The sequence below is a fragment of the Miniopterus schreibersii genome, assembly GCF_964146895.1.
Source record: "Miniopterus schreibersii genome assembly, chromosome: 22".
NCBI lineage: Eukaryota > Metazoa > Chordata > Mammalia > Chiroptera > Miniopteridae > Miniopterus > Miniopterus schreibersii.
The window spans coordinates 11585305-11599219 of record NC_138124.1 but is presented as its reverse complement, the minus strand read 5'-3'; the positions used below and the strand labels follow the sequence as shown (position 1 = coordinate 11599219).

The 13915-nt window shown below is 64.4% G+C and overlaps 1 protein-coding gene across 3 annotated transcripts in view; it reads right to left on the bottom strand.

The window, feature by feature from the left end:
- Window positions 1-354: 354 nt before the first annotated feature.
- The window catches only part of ADAMTS7 (ADAM metallopeptidase with thrombospondin type 1 motif 7), a 28222-nt gene continuing 14661 nt past the window's right edge, over window positions 355-13915 (bottom strand). The window contains exons 9-24 of one of the 3 annotated variants that reach the window (XM_081124453.1): window positions 13048-13201; window positions 12473-12565; window positions 11922-12067; window positions 10724-10893; window positions 10374-10507; window positions 9436-9559; window positions 8036-8280; window positions 7657-7777; window positions 7068-7194; window positions 6221-6434; window positions 4847-5962; window positions 3994-4146; window positions 3513-3686; window positions 3268-3414; window positions 2313-2475; window positions 355-717 (exon numbers count right to left, since the gene is read on the bottom strand). In XM_081124453.1, the coding sequence (XP_080980579.1) occupies window positions 581-717; window positions 2313-2475; window positions 3268-3414; window positions 3513-3686; window positions 3994-4146; window positions 4847-5962; window positions 6221-6434; window positions 7068-7194; window positions 7657-7777; window positions 8036-8280; window positions 9436-9559; window positions 10374-10507; window positions 10724-10893; window positions 11922-12067; window positions 12473-12565; window positions 13048-13201 (3418 nt within the window). In that variant the 3' untranslated portion in view covers window positions 355-580. Of the gene's footprint in view, window positions 718-2028; window positions 2115-2312; window positions 2476-3267; window positions 3415-3512; window positions 3687-3993; window positions 4147-4846; window positions 5963-6220; window positions 6435-7067; window positions 7195-7656; window positions 7778-8035; window positions 8281-9435; window positions 9560-10373; window positions 10508-10723; window positions 10894-11921; window positions 12068-12472; window positions 12566-13047; window positions 13202-13915 lie in introns of those variants that run through there. The other 2 variants (XM_081124454.1, XM_081124455.1) reach the window with 2 other exon arrangements.

Below are 13915 nucleotides of genomic sequence, written 5' to 3'. Positions count from 1 at the left end.
GGTGCAGATGAGCCCAAGGGGCTCACAGAGCCCCCCATTGCCTGGGGGGGGCAGTCCCTGCAGGTGACACACAGGCCTTGCTGATGGGGGGCGGCCCCATCCCTGAGAAACTCGGATCTGAGGACCACACGGGGAACATGGGGGGGGCTGGGGGCCTGAGCAGGGGGCAGAGACGCCTCCTCCAGGCAGCAGCCTCAGCCTCGCCCAGCCTCCCGCCCACGTGGGCCAGTTCCCTGCTCGCTTGTCGTCTCCTCTCCCCAGGACAAGCGGCGTTTCAGGCGGAGAATGGAGGGTGGGGGCAGAGTTTCAGACGTCAAACTCCCCCATCCAGGCGGAAACCAGGCCACGCTCTGACTCGGTAGATGCTCGTTTATATAATAATTATAAAATAATAATAATAATAATAATAATTGTTACACAAACCGTTAGAATAAAAAAATACCTTTCTGAGGGGGTTCCCCAGCCCGCTGCGGGGGGGCCAGGGTAGCACCAGGAGGGCGCGAAGGGAGGGGCGGCGGGCACTGAGGTCTGTGCGGCTGTCAGTGGTCCATCTGTCTGCGGGGCGCCGGCCAGGGCGCGGTCAGCGGGGAGTGGCCGTGGGGTGGCCGCGGGCGAGGCAGGTGTGGCAGCACTGGGCGCGGATGCTGGGCAGCTGGCAGCGCCCCAGGAGGCTCAGGCTGTCGCAGAGGCCGAAGGGCAGCCGGTCCTGCTCGCAGCCTGCGGGCAGCACAGGGGCGGGCGGGGGCTGGTTTGTCTGGGGCCCAGGCCTGTGCTCGCTGGAGCTATTCTGGGAAGCAGCTCGCTTCCAGCCCCCTGACCTTGCCCCCGGCGCTGCTGACGGCCCTCAGCTGCTGCTGGCGGGGGGCCGGGCTCCGCCACCCCGGCCTCGGGCAGCAGCTCCCCAGTAGCACGTCTGCAGACGCGTGTCCCGTTCCTGCTGCGTGACACAGGGCAGGCCCCTTAACCTCTGGGGTCGGGGGAGTGGCGGTTCCCTCTGTCAGTGCCCCACCTCCATGGCGTCAGCTGCCTCGCTGGGGTCACCTCACACCCCGGAGTTCCTGGCCTTTCCTGATATCCGGCCACACAACCCCACAAACCATCAGAATATCCTGGGGACTCCGGGGTGTCAGCGTCCAAGATGCCTCCCGCCTGGCTCCAGCCTGGAAACTCCTCCGTTGGGGCAGCTGGTGGCTCAGCCACCTGACCACCCTAAAAGCCACCCAGAAACCTCCCGGGCCAGGCCTTGTCCTTGGTTCCAGCCCCAGAGGCCTCAGTGCTCGCCCCTGCTGACCCTCGCCGCCTGGAACCATAGCTGCCCAGCTCCCCAGAGGCCCTGAGACCAGCGTGAGGGGCTGAGAGGGGCAGGGACCCAATGGTGCCCTGGAGGCAAGTGCTGTGGCGTCAGCAGCAAGCTCGGGCCAAGTGCAGAGGCACTGAGGCTGGTTACATGAATGCCGAGGGCAGGGTGAGGGCAGGGGCCGGGTGGGTGGCATTTCTGCTGGGATTTCAGGCAGATTGGGGCAGATCCCAAGGCCCTGAGGGCTACCGACTGTCCTAGGAGCCAGGGACAAAAAGCGGACAGACTCATGAGCTGCTGGGTTCCCTCAACGGACAGATAGCCCTACACCCGCTTCCTGACATTGTGATGGGGTGATAGCAGCTTCTAGGGAAGATGCCCACATTCCCTGAGGACCTCCTGAGCCCTTCACCCCTGAGTCCTCAGAGATGCTCCCCCCACCCACCAAGGATGGGGGCTGTCAGCTCTTTATGGTCAGGGAAGTGGAGGCCAGAGAGGGAAGTGGAGCCCAAGGCCGCACAGCTGGGAGGGGAGCCCCGGTGGATGCCAGGCCAGATTCCTGTGCTCAGCACCGCAGGTGTCTAAGCTGCAGGAAGTGTGTGTGTGTGTGTGTGTGTGTGTGTCCAGAACCACCTCTGGGGCTCGGGCCCTTCCTCCAGGAGGACACAGCTGGCCCAGAAGCAGGGAGTGAGCGGGACCCTGGGAGGGAGGCATCGTTCACTCCGGCCATAGCTGGGGACAGGGGCTTACCTGGGTCTGGTCTCTAGTCTCAGGGACACCCCTGGCCTCACTCTGGGACCCAGAGGGAGAAGATCACCTGAGATCACACAGCAACTTGGGGTCGAGGCTGCTGCCGGATGCCTACCGAACTTGAGAAAGCTGGACACACACCCCCATCCAGTCCCAGCACAGCCCAGGCTTCCACGTGGCACCCCACGCTCAGTATTGCTGTAGGGGGTACAGTTTGATGGTTTCCCATTTCCCCGGTTCTCCTATGTGGGGTGTGGACACTCACGTGGGTGCTCAGCAGCCTCGCAGTCCTGGGTGCCGCACGGCCGGGAGCTCTCAGGCCAGGGCTCGTGGCTACACTGGTCGTTGTCTTCCTCGGGCAGCCCCATCTGGGTGTTGACACATCTGACCAGACGCCGCTGGACACCACCCCCGCAGGGGGCCGAGCACTGTGGGAAGGAGGGGGTGGGCTCCCATCTCCAGCCTCATGGTGGGGGCTGGGCAACCGAGGCCTGACAGCCTCTCCTTGCTCCCAGCCCCACCCCTGCTGCCTCCTAGGAGGGTCTGGCCCCCTCTTCCCCAGGCCCACTGCCTCCTGGGCATCACTGCTGCACCCTCGGAGGGGTTGACAAGGGGGGCCTGCAGCACCTCCCTGGGGATGGGACCAGCCCAGTTGCAGTCTCGGGCAGGGAGGCAGGGAGGCAGGGAGGCAGGGAGGCAGGGAGGCAGGGAGGCAGGGAGGCAGGGAGGGAGGGAGGGAGGGAGGGAGGGAGGCGGCCACCCTCCTGAGTCAGGCTCAGTTCTTCCCAGCTGGGGTCTGCTGCTTTTACAAAGCCCTCAAACACGTTTAATGTGTGCCAACCTTGTGCCCAGGTTGCTTCACGGGATCCTCACGACCCCCTTTTGCAAATGAGGAGACAGAGCCTAGAGTCACTCAGCAGCCAGAGAAAAAAGGGCCGAGAGTGCTGACCCTCTGAGCTCCAAACAGGCTCAGCGGAGGGTGTCCGGCCCCCCCTTCCCTGACCATCCCCAGGCCTGTCACTGCTGCTCAGGACTTTGCATTGCGGACGCCCCTTCACATCACGGCCTCCCCCAGGTCTGGACTCTGAGCTCCCCTCCCCGGAGGCCTTCCCGGGCATCGCCACTTCTCCCCGGCAGGATGCAGCTCGGGCAGGTCAGGAGCTCCTGGGGCCACCACTGTATCTGCAGTGACCACAGGGTGCCCGGCACCTAGTACGCACCTCGTTCCAGGGTCCCACCACCCACTTCGTGCAGGGGTGGGTGTTGCAGGGCCGAGTGGAGTTGGGTCTCAGCGCCTCCTCGCACAGGCCGGGCTCCGGGCAGGTCACCAGGCGCTGCTGCTCCCCACCGCCGCAGGCCTCGGAGCACTGGGGACAGGCCGGGGAGGGGTCAGGCAGGGCTGGGCCGGCTGACCCCCCACCCACTCCCCACCCCACCCCACCCCACCCAGACCTCCAGGCCTCACCTCCCTCCAGGAAGAGGTGTACCAGCTGAGGCAGGGCTGGGCCCCGCAGGCCTGGCGGGCTGGCGGCGGGGCGGGCCCGGGCTGGCAGTGGAAGGGCCGCAGGGGCCGGAGGCTCCGTGTGTCCACGCACTGCACGTCCCGCACCGACGACCCTCCGCCACAGTTGCGGGAGCACTGCGGGCCCAGGGACAGGCGTGTGGACACAGCGCACGTGCATGCGGGGCCCTGACCCAGCAACGGGGGGTCACACCCCGCCTGGGACCACCCCCCAAGTCCCAAGGCCAGGCTGGGGCTGGACCCAGGATGGGCCAGAGGGGAGAAAGGCGAGTGGGTGAGTGAGGTCCCCGAGGGGAGTGGGGCGCACAGAGAGAAAGGTGAAGGTGCACAAGGGGCGGCCTGGGGAGGGTCACCCCGCAGAGGTGCAAAGCCAGGACAGAGGCCGCAGCTCGGACCCACCACCCCCCACGCCCTCCTCACGCACCTTACTCCAGTTGCCCGCGTGCCAGGTGGCGCAGGGACGCAGGTGGCAGCGGCGGGCGGGCTGCGGGCGGCCCTCGGGGACGCAGTCGGCCTCCTGACCGGAGCTGCAGCGCACGGACCTCCAGGAGGCGCCCAGGCCGCAGCTGGTGGAGCACTGGGGGCGGGCGGGGGCGTGAGGGCGCCGCAGACCCCCTCCCCCCGCCCGCAGCCCGCCAAGCCGTCGGGGAGAGGGGTGCACGCTCCTCAGCAAAACGGGCTCCCCCCCACCTCCCCGAGGAGCCGGTGAGGACAAGTCACATCCCCTCCGCACCACTGTGCCTGCTGGCAGGGGACGCGGGTGAGGGCACCCAGCTGTCCTGCCTGGTAAGGAAGTCTGGGGTCCTCGCTGGGCCTCCGTCTGCCCCCCCCCACCAATATTAGGGACCTGAACTGGAGCTCTCTTCTGCTGCAGGGACAATCTGGGATCCTCGGGCGGAGGGCAGTTGGGCTCCGTTGCTCAGACCCCTGCAGGCCCCGAGAGAACAGGGTGCAGCCCAGAGGCGACAGCCAGGTGGGAGGGCCACAGCCGCACCCTGGGAACCCTGCTGGGCCCGGCCAGGCAGCAAGGGGCCTGGGGCAGTGCTAGGAGGCTGCTCCACCCACACAGCTGTCTGGGGTGAGCTCCCTGTCCTTGGGGGCATTCAAGCATGAGCCGTCCCTCATGGGTGCCCACTCTTCCTGTGCTGGTCAGGGAAGGGCCTCAGGGACTCCAGAGACACAGAGAGGTGGGACCCCTCGCCCCACCCCCCACCACTCAAAAGGGAAACTGAGGCATCCAGGTCCTGTCCCGCCCCACCCCCACCACCAGTACTTGCCTCGCTCCAGTTTCCTACTTCCCAGCTGGCATTCCTGGTCAGTGGCTGGTCCAAGGGGTGCAGAGTCCAGGCCTCAGGGGCCCTGCTGCTGTCGGCTGGCCTGTCCCCAGCTGGTGTGGACCACAGCACTGAGGTTGGGGGCACCTCGGGCTGGCCAGAGGAATCCGCACTCGGGGTGCTCACCCAAGGCTTGTGCCCTAGGCCAGTGGCAGTTGTCAGAAGGAAGGTCCCCAGCTCCACGGAGTCAGTACTTGGAGAGGAGTGGGTGATGCTGGTGGGGGACAACGGTGGTGATTCGGGAGCCTGGGGCAGGTGGGGCGCTGGGCCACCCAAGGTCTCCTCTTCGTCCTCAGAAACCTCATTGGTGGTCTCCCACCGCGGAGGGGGCGGCTGGCTTGGGCTGTGCTCCCCCACCGGGAACTCATCTTGGCTCCCAGGTGTCTCAGTGACAGAAGCGGGGGACCAGGGTAAGCTGGGGAGCCCCAGGTCTGGGGCCCCCGTGGGGGCGTCTTCCTCAGACAAGAAGTTGAACAGGAGGTTCCAGGGGGTTTGCTCCGACGGTGGGGGCGTGGTGTGGCCGGCCTGGCTGGGCCAAGGGGCAGGGGACCAATGTCCCGGCAGCCCCTCTTCTTTGTCCCCAGGAGGCTCTGTGGGGGGCTGGGCAGAGCTGCTCAGGGATGGGGTGGTGCAGTCCCCGGTGCCCGCCGGCTCTGGGCCGGGCTCCTCGGAGGGCTCGTCCTCATCTGACAGGTTCTCGTGGAACCTGATGAAGTTGTAGTCGTAGTAAAAGTCATCGACGAACGCGGGGCCCGGCGGGCCCAGCTCGGGGCCCTCCTCTGTGATGGCGTTGCTGCTGCTGGCCGGCTCGGGGGGCGCCGGGGGCGAAGGGCGGGGGGCCCGGCGGGGGGGGAGGAAGTCCACCTCGTTGTAGAGCTCTTGGCTAGAGGAGCCGCTGCCAGAGCCTTCAGGGTCCAGGGTGTCCAGGGCCCTCAGGCAGGGCTGCAAGGGACAGGCCGCCTGGCTCACTGGCCGCTGGGCCTCGTCACAGGGAATGCCGGTGTCGTAGGTGCAGACGACAGCTCGAAGCTGCATGCCCAGCCCGCAAGTCACAGAGCACTGCAGGGGACACCCAGGGTGAGGCCCTCCAGCCAAGAGCTCAGGTCCCATCACCAGCCCTCTCTGGCACCGCCCAGCTCCAGACTGTGGCTGGTGGCTGTGGCTCACCAGGGCATCCCAGTCCCCAAGGTATGGGGATGGGCTGGACCTGGAAGGCCCCAGGTCCCCCCCGACTGCCCAGCAGTAGGGGCTCTGCCTCCCTGCAGCCTGAGACCTAGAGTGGAGCTGGGGGCAGGCCCCTCCCATCCTGACGCTCACCTGAGACCAGCTCCCCACAGCCCAGGTGGCTGGACAGGGCACATGGACGTTGCACGGGGTTTCGGCAGGAGGCTGGGGCAGGTGGTCACAGTAGGGCGCCTGCAGGACGCTCTGCTCGTCCAGCCCCACGCTTCGGATGCAGAGCACTGCCCGGCGGGAGAGGCCCCCAGGCCCGCAGGATCGGGAGCACGGCTGCCACTCGCCTGCCCACCACCTGTGGGGCACAGTGGCATCAGCCTGGAGCTGGCTGCACTCCCAGGCACTCAGGGTCCAGGCAGGGTCAGGCCTAAACCCAGGGGACGTGTCCCCGGCGCTCCAAGTCTAGGTTGCCTCCCCCAAAAGCCCAGTGACAGGGCACAGCCCTAACCTAACCCCAGGGGACCTGTGCCCACACGGGGACCCAAATACAAGTGAGCAGGGACGTCCCAGGCTGGGGTGGGGGCAGCCTGGGGCTGCGGCTTCAGCCCTGGGAAGAGAGGCTAAGATGCCCTGGCCAGTTTGGCTCAGTGGTTGGAGCGTCAGCCCGTGGACTGAAGGGTCTTGAGGTCTTGAGTTCGATACCAGCCAAGGCCACGTACCTCAGTTGCAGGCTCGATCCCTGGCCCCAGCTGGGATGCGTGCAGGAGGCAACCAATTGATGTGTGTCTCTCACATCGATGTTTCTCTCTCTCTGTCTCTCTCCCTCCCTTCCACTCTCTCTAAAAAATCAATGGAAAAATATCCTCAGGTGGGGATTAACAAAGAAAAAAAAGAGGGGGTAAGAGCCCATTCCCTCTGCTCCCCTGATGTGGGGCCTGTTCCTGGGGGTTAGAAGCCTGGGAGGGGGCAGTGGGCAGGGTGGGCTTACCGGGCAGGGCAGGGCTCCTCGCTGCACTTCCTCTGGCGGTCATCCGGCCGGTCCTCCTGGTCACAGTATCTGTCATCCACAGGCCCCATCTGCCGCTCGGTGCAAAACACGCTCTGCCTCTGCATGCCTGGGGGTGGCCGTGGGGTTCAGTGGCACCCAGAGACATGGCCACACCCAGAGCAGGCCCCCACTGCCCCCACCCCAGGAGGAACAGAATGTGGAGGTTCGGTAGGTTGGGGCTTCCTAGCTGGGAGGCCTTGGGCAGCTCACTTGGCCACTCTGAACCTCAGAGTCTTCATCTGTACATGAGAGTAACAGTAACAGCTGTCTGGAAGCAAGCCTGGGTGTGTGGATGACATGTGGTCACACATGTGCTGGCTAAGCCTGTGCCTGGCCCACGGCCAGAGATCCACACGTGCCCGCTGCTGCTAGCCTGCAGGTCCAAGGGAGACCTGGGACGGGCTATCGATAGCCCCATTTTACAGATGGGGAAACTGAGGCTCGGAGAAGCAAAACCCCAGGCTCAATGAGCAGTGACCTGGAGGCTGAAGCCGGCATCCCTGCCCAGAGACTAAGGCCCCATCCTCACCTGTGCCACAGGTGACCGTGCACTTGCTCCAGGACCCATAGTCCCAGGAGAACTCAGGCAGCGCATCCCGCTGGATGGTGTACTCGTAGCGCACCCCGGAGTTGCTATCCTGGAACAGTAGCTGGGAGGCAGGGGGGCCCATGAGCACAAGGCAGCCTCTCCACCCAGCCAGAGTGACCATCCTAAAGGAAAGGAGCCCACCCCGCCACCCCTGGGACCCAGGGCTGGTTCAGAGATGGGGAAACGGAGGCAGAGGCCCCAGCAGCACAGCCAGGCCAGAGCCGGGCTCCGTGACTGCGCCGGGCCTTCTCCTGCCAGGGGGCCCGGGGCCCTTGGACTCTGCCCCTAGCCCCCACCCGGGGCCTTGGGAGGCGGGCACCTCGATCACGATGGGCTGGTCCGTGGGCCCAGGGGATGTGAGGTTCTCCCAGTTGCCTATGCGCTCATACGTGAAGATGGTGCCTGCCACCTCGTAGTCCCCCTTCCAGTGGATGGTGCGGCAGCCATTGAGGAAATACTGATTCGAGTGCATTTTCCGCAGGGCCAGGAAGTTTTCCGACTCGGCCAGCTCCTGGATTCGGATGTCCCGGGCGCCGGCTGGGATCAGCCCCACAGTCACGTACTCTGGTGGCCGGGGTTGTGCAGAGATGAGCAGGTAGGCCGCCTCCACCTGCTCCCTCCCCTCCCTCCCCGACGCCCACCCCCCACCCTGCTGACGCCAAGGACCCCCCCTTTGGCTTAAGATTCTGAGCTTCCCTGGGGGCAGATGGTTACATCTGTCCTAGGTCACCAACACCTCCAAAGGGGTCCTCTGATCCTGTCCCATCGCCCTGTCCCAGACACCTGAGCTGGTCTTTGTCGCACAGCTGGCCCATGCCCTACACTCAGGGTCAGCGTCACCATTCCAACCATGAGAGCCCCTGTAACACCCTCCTCCCTCCACACAGGCTGTTTGTCCTCTTATTTCACAGTGTCTGTCCCATGCCTGGGGCTGCTCTAAGTGCTTCACCCAGGTAACAACCCTGTGCCATAGGTACATGTTGCAGGTGGGGATGCTGAGGCACAGAATGGGGCCCAAGGGTTCTGCTCGGCTGTGCACCAGGCTGCAGGGTTTGAGCTTCAACCACTGTGCTGGGCAGCTTCTCTGGGATAAAATCTAAGCTTCTTGGGTGAGCACTCAAGGCCCCAAGGCAACTCTGCCTTCCTTACAGGCCCCAGACCCACCGGGCAGGCGCCTTCTTGCCCCCAGGCTTTGTTTCGCACAAGCTCTTTGGTCCATGGGTCGTGCCTCTGCTGTCTGAGTCTTTTATGATTCAGCTCAACTGCCACCTCCTACAGGAAGTCTTCCCTGACCTCCCTCTGCGCTCTCACAGCCCTCTGGGCCTCCCTCTGCTGTGTCTGTGAGGCTAAAAGGTTCTGTCACCCTGTCAGACTGTAAGCGCGTCACTTCCACGTCCCCCTCACTTGGTATACAGTGGACACTTAAACAATGTATGCAGAACACCCTGAGCTGAGGGAGTGGGGAGTCTCTGAAGCTTCATAACAAGGCAATAACCCTCTGAAAGGGCTGAGAGCTCCCCACAAGCCTGATCGGCCCAGCCTGGGCTCCGTGGGGCAGGAGGATGCCCTGTGGGGACAGGTCAGTGCATCTGGGCCAAGTGTCCTGTGTGCTTGGATCCTGGACCAAGCACTTCGGCTTCTCTGCCCAGTGGAGACAATGGGGGGCAAGGGGAGACAAGGAAGGGCCAGTGGTCCCCCCACCGGTGGTCCTGCCCATACCCCGGCCCGCAGCCTCCTCCTGGAAGGTATTGCGCACAGTGTGGCAGGTGGAGCCATCACCGTGACACACGCCACAGCGGTCCTCGACGGCACCCGAGTCAATCTCAAAGTCGCAGCCCACCTTCTGAAACACACAGAGGGGAGGCCCCCGGGGCTAGGGTGTGGGGCTCAGGAGGAGGCCCCAGGTAAACCCCTTTGCCTCTCTGAGCCCCGGTTTTCTCAGATGCGGCCTCGGTTTTCTCACATGGGCAATGGGGAGGTGAATCCGAGCCGTAAAGGCAGGTTGTGAGATTGCAGGAGATGAGACATGGGGCAGATTCTGTGCAAGGGGCAGTGGCCAGGGGGGCCAGCGCTCCATGGGTGACCAGTGTGGACAGGAATCAGCCTCACAGGTCCCGGGGTTAGCACCCCCTGGCCCCGCCTTGGAGCCCAGGCCTCTAGCTCAGTGGCTTCACCTCCCAGGAGCAGCAGAAAGACAGTGGCTGGGACACAAGCACAGAGGTGAGGCTGCTGGTCTTGCTGGAAGTGAGACAAAGTATTGCGAGCAAAGGGTGACACTCGCTCCCTCTGCCAGGTCCTGAGACCTACTAAATGACCTCACTTAACCTGGTGCTGTGGTTTCGGTCCCCTTTCTATCGCACAGGAAACCACTTCCTGGGGGGGGTCACCCAGCCAGGAGGAGGTCGAGCCACTGCGTGGGCTCCAGTTTCCTGACCAGGGCTGTGCCTCAACGAGATGCATGCGGGCGAAGTGGGGGGTAGCCAGTGGGGGCGAGGGAGTCAAGGGGGCCATGAGGGTATCAGGACTGCTGAGCGGGCAGGGGGCGCATTGAACAGTGGCACCGGCAGAGCAGGGGAGCCAATGGTGGGCCTGGGGAGGGCCTCGGAGGAGGCTGCCGTGGGCAGGGCCAGTGGCGGAGACCCTCCTGTGGGACACACCTTGCAGATGCCGTTGATGCAGAGGTCTCGGCTGGCCCGGCCGTGGTAGCAGGGTGTGCCGTCCACCACGGCATCTCGCATTTTCGCAGCAAAAGACTCATTCGTGGGCTTGCAGTACAGCTCACAGGGGACCTCTAGGGGCACAAGTGCAGGAGCCATGAGGGACAACAGGGCAGGGGTCATGGGGGCCACCAGGAAGACCACGTCCAGGACATGCAGAGAAGGCAGCCAGGCCAGGCGCCGAGCAGCAGGCGGAGCAAGGGGGGGGCACCCCGGGAGCAAGGGGGGGGCCCCCGGGGGCCAGGGAGGAGCAGCCCAGGGCTGAGCCCCGGGGAACCTTCAGGACTCACCATCCTTGACCACGGGCACCCACTTGTGCAGCTGGCCCTTGTACGGCACAGTGTTGAAGTGGCTGCACTGGACCTCGCGGAAGGTGGGGTGGCCTGGGGGACAGTTCTGCAGGCTGCAGAGACGGTCGCGCTTCCTTTCGCCCACGCAGTATCTGCCCTTGTGCTGGGGCCTGTGGGCAGAGCCGGGCAGGGCTCAGAGCTGGCACCTGCCGCCCGCCTCTGCTCGCACTGCCCCCAACCTGCCCTGTGTGACCCTGGGGCTTCTTCCTCTAGAAAATGGGGCTGGAGCTTTCTCTGCAGGGGACTGTGGACAGGCTGGGACAAGCTGCGGACTTGACCAGCACTGGCTGCTCTGAGTCTCCAGCCCGTGGCACCCAGTGTCCTGATGAGCCCACGCGTGGGCAGACCAACCATACCCACCCAGGTCAGGAGGAAGCCCCTCCTGAAACCCGCATCCCAGCTCAGACTGCGGGTCAGGATGAGGCAGGGGTAGGGCCACAGTCCTGGATGGGGCTGGCTCTGAATCCCACGCCCCCAGGGAAGCCTAGTGAAGGGGCCTCCGCATGTCCCCAAATCTTCACATCACTCTCAGATGGGGAAACTGAGACCCCAAGAGGGGAAGTCACTCGGCCCAGGTCACAGAGCACCCCCCCCCCCCAGCTGACCACTTCTCCCAGCTGTTCCTGGTCTCTTCTCAGACCCACTCTGATGCCACCAAGTGGCTCCTATTTCCTGAGTCCCACGTGAACTAGCTGCATGTACCCCTGGCCACAGCCCCACCAGGGGCACTGCTGGGACCCCATCACGCAGCTTCTCTAGAAACTGAGGCCCAGACAAGGGGTGAGCAGGCCCTCACACAGGAGTGGAGGGGAGACTTGAACCCTGAACCCATCTCAGGCCAGGGTCTAAGCTCCTGACCACTGTCCCCTCCTCTCAGCCAGGCTGCTTTGTCATGTGGCCTCTGATGAGTCCCTCCAGCCTCTGGGCTTTGGTGTCCCCCTCTCTGCAATGGATCAGCAGTGGGGGGCTCTGTCAGCTTCTGGGACACTCCTACAAGTGACCCAAGGTGGCCGGACACTCCAGACTCGGCCTCTCTGGGGACGCTTCTGATAGAAGGAGGCTTGGACAGAGCCAGGTTCCTTCAGTTGACACTCTGCTCAGTGCCCTCGACCCCACCGGCGCCAGGTGCCACACTCACGCAGGCTGCGTGCACTGCCGCTCGGAGCTCTGCACGCCCACGCCGCAGCTCCGCGAGCAGGCGGACCAGGCGCTCCAGCCGGACCAGCCACCGTCCATTGTCACAGGCTGGTGGTCCACAGGAACGCACTCCCTCTTCAGACACCACTGCGGAGACACATGGAGGTAGGGCAGCCACCCCAAGCCTATCAGTCATGTTCACCCTAGTGAGAAACAGGCGGGTGGAAGGCCTGGAAAGGCACAAAGGGGAAGTATCGAAGGGGTAGGAGAGGTCCCCTTCCAGTCACCCAAGACCCAGGCCCCACAGGGGAGCAGAGCAGAGAATGAATCAGCCCAGGGGCTGACTCTGAGCTGAAGATGCCTGGGAGAGTCACTGAATCGAGCCCCCACACCTCCATTCTGCAGAGGGGGGCTGGGAGGAGAGGGCCAGGGGTCTGCTAAGAGCACTACGCCAGCCTGTGGGTCTGGGCTGACACCTCCAACCCCCCACGGACACAGCACAAAGTCTAGCCTCTCCCTCCCACCTGCACAGCTGGGCTGGGGCACCCCTACCTTGCTATCCCCACACTTGGTACCATCCACGGCCGCATCCAGCTTGGAGTGACAGGTGGTCCCCACAGAGCACCAAAGTGTGTGGCAGACGTTCTGCAGGAAAAAGGCAAGGGCCACACTCTCACCCCCTTCCAGTGCCCCCTCGATATCCCACTAGTCCCCGGGGCCCCTCCACAGGGCTGGCACACAGTAGGGCTAAGCAGGTGGGACCTTCAAAGGCCCCTTTTGTCTTCTCTGGACCATGTGGTGCTGTGGGGACCCCGAGGTTCAGCTCTGCTGGTAGGAGCAGACTCCAGCCCAGGCCAGAAGCCACGGGATCTGGGTAACATGCCCGTGGCCATCACGTCAGGCAACCTTCCCCAGGACCCAGAAGCATAGGTTTTGTTTAACCTCTTAGGATCCGTTCGGGGGGGGGGGGGGCTTTGCCCACAGTCCCACAGTTGGTGACAGTCCACCCAGAATTCAGCCCTGGGCCTGTGGCCACCTAACCTGAGGCTTCTCCCGGCGAGTGTCACATGCAGGCCCAGGGCAGGCGTCCACAGGCTGAGGAGTCCTACCCCTGACCCCACACTTACACTTACGTCCAAATCCCTGCAGGACACAGAGCCAGGCCCATACTGGAGGCGACACTGGTGGTCCGCATCATAGAGGACACCGGGCAGCACGGAGGGGAGGTTGTTGATGATGTCCTTGCTGGGAGGATCATCCAGGCACGTGGCCCACCCTTGGCTGCAGAGATGGGACAGTGGGGTGGGGTGAGGGAAACAGCCTGAGAGACCCATCCAGGGGAGGCCTCGGCGGGGCCGGAGGGCAGGGTAGACTGGAAAGGGAAAGAACCCTAAGCTTGCAGGAACCCACCACCCCAACCTGTCCTGGGACCCCAGCCCAGCACCCAGGCCCTGCAGGCCTAACCCACCTCATCTCTGGGCCAAACGACTCACGCCCGCACTCCAGTGCCAGGCTCTGCCCAGCTGTTCCCCAACAATGCTCTTCTCACTCCTCTACGGGAGGCTTCTCTCCTCCAGATCCAGCCCAAAGGCCCTTCCCCAGAAAACTCTGCGCAGCTAAGGCCTCATGCGGCCCTGCCCCGAGTCCCTGCGGCCTCCACCCCTCAGCCTGGGGCCTTGATGGCCCACAGGGACCTGGAGAGCATCACGTCACAGCCGATACCCCCGGAGACCTCTGACGGCCCCACTGGGGCTGAGACCCAGTCATCTGTGCGAGGACCTAGGCTTGGGAGAGCCAGGGGCAGCCCTGCCTCTTCCGACACGGGTGACACAGGGCTCAGGGCAGTGGTGATGTGGGAGGGCAGTAATGATCAGGATATGATGCCAGGCCCAGGCTGCTGGCACCCCTGCGTGTCCACTCGTGGAGCTGTCCCCAGTGCAGGGCTCCTCCCATCCCACCACGAGCCTGGCCTCCAACACTTCACCCAAAATATAA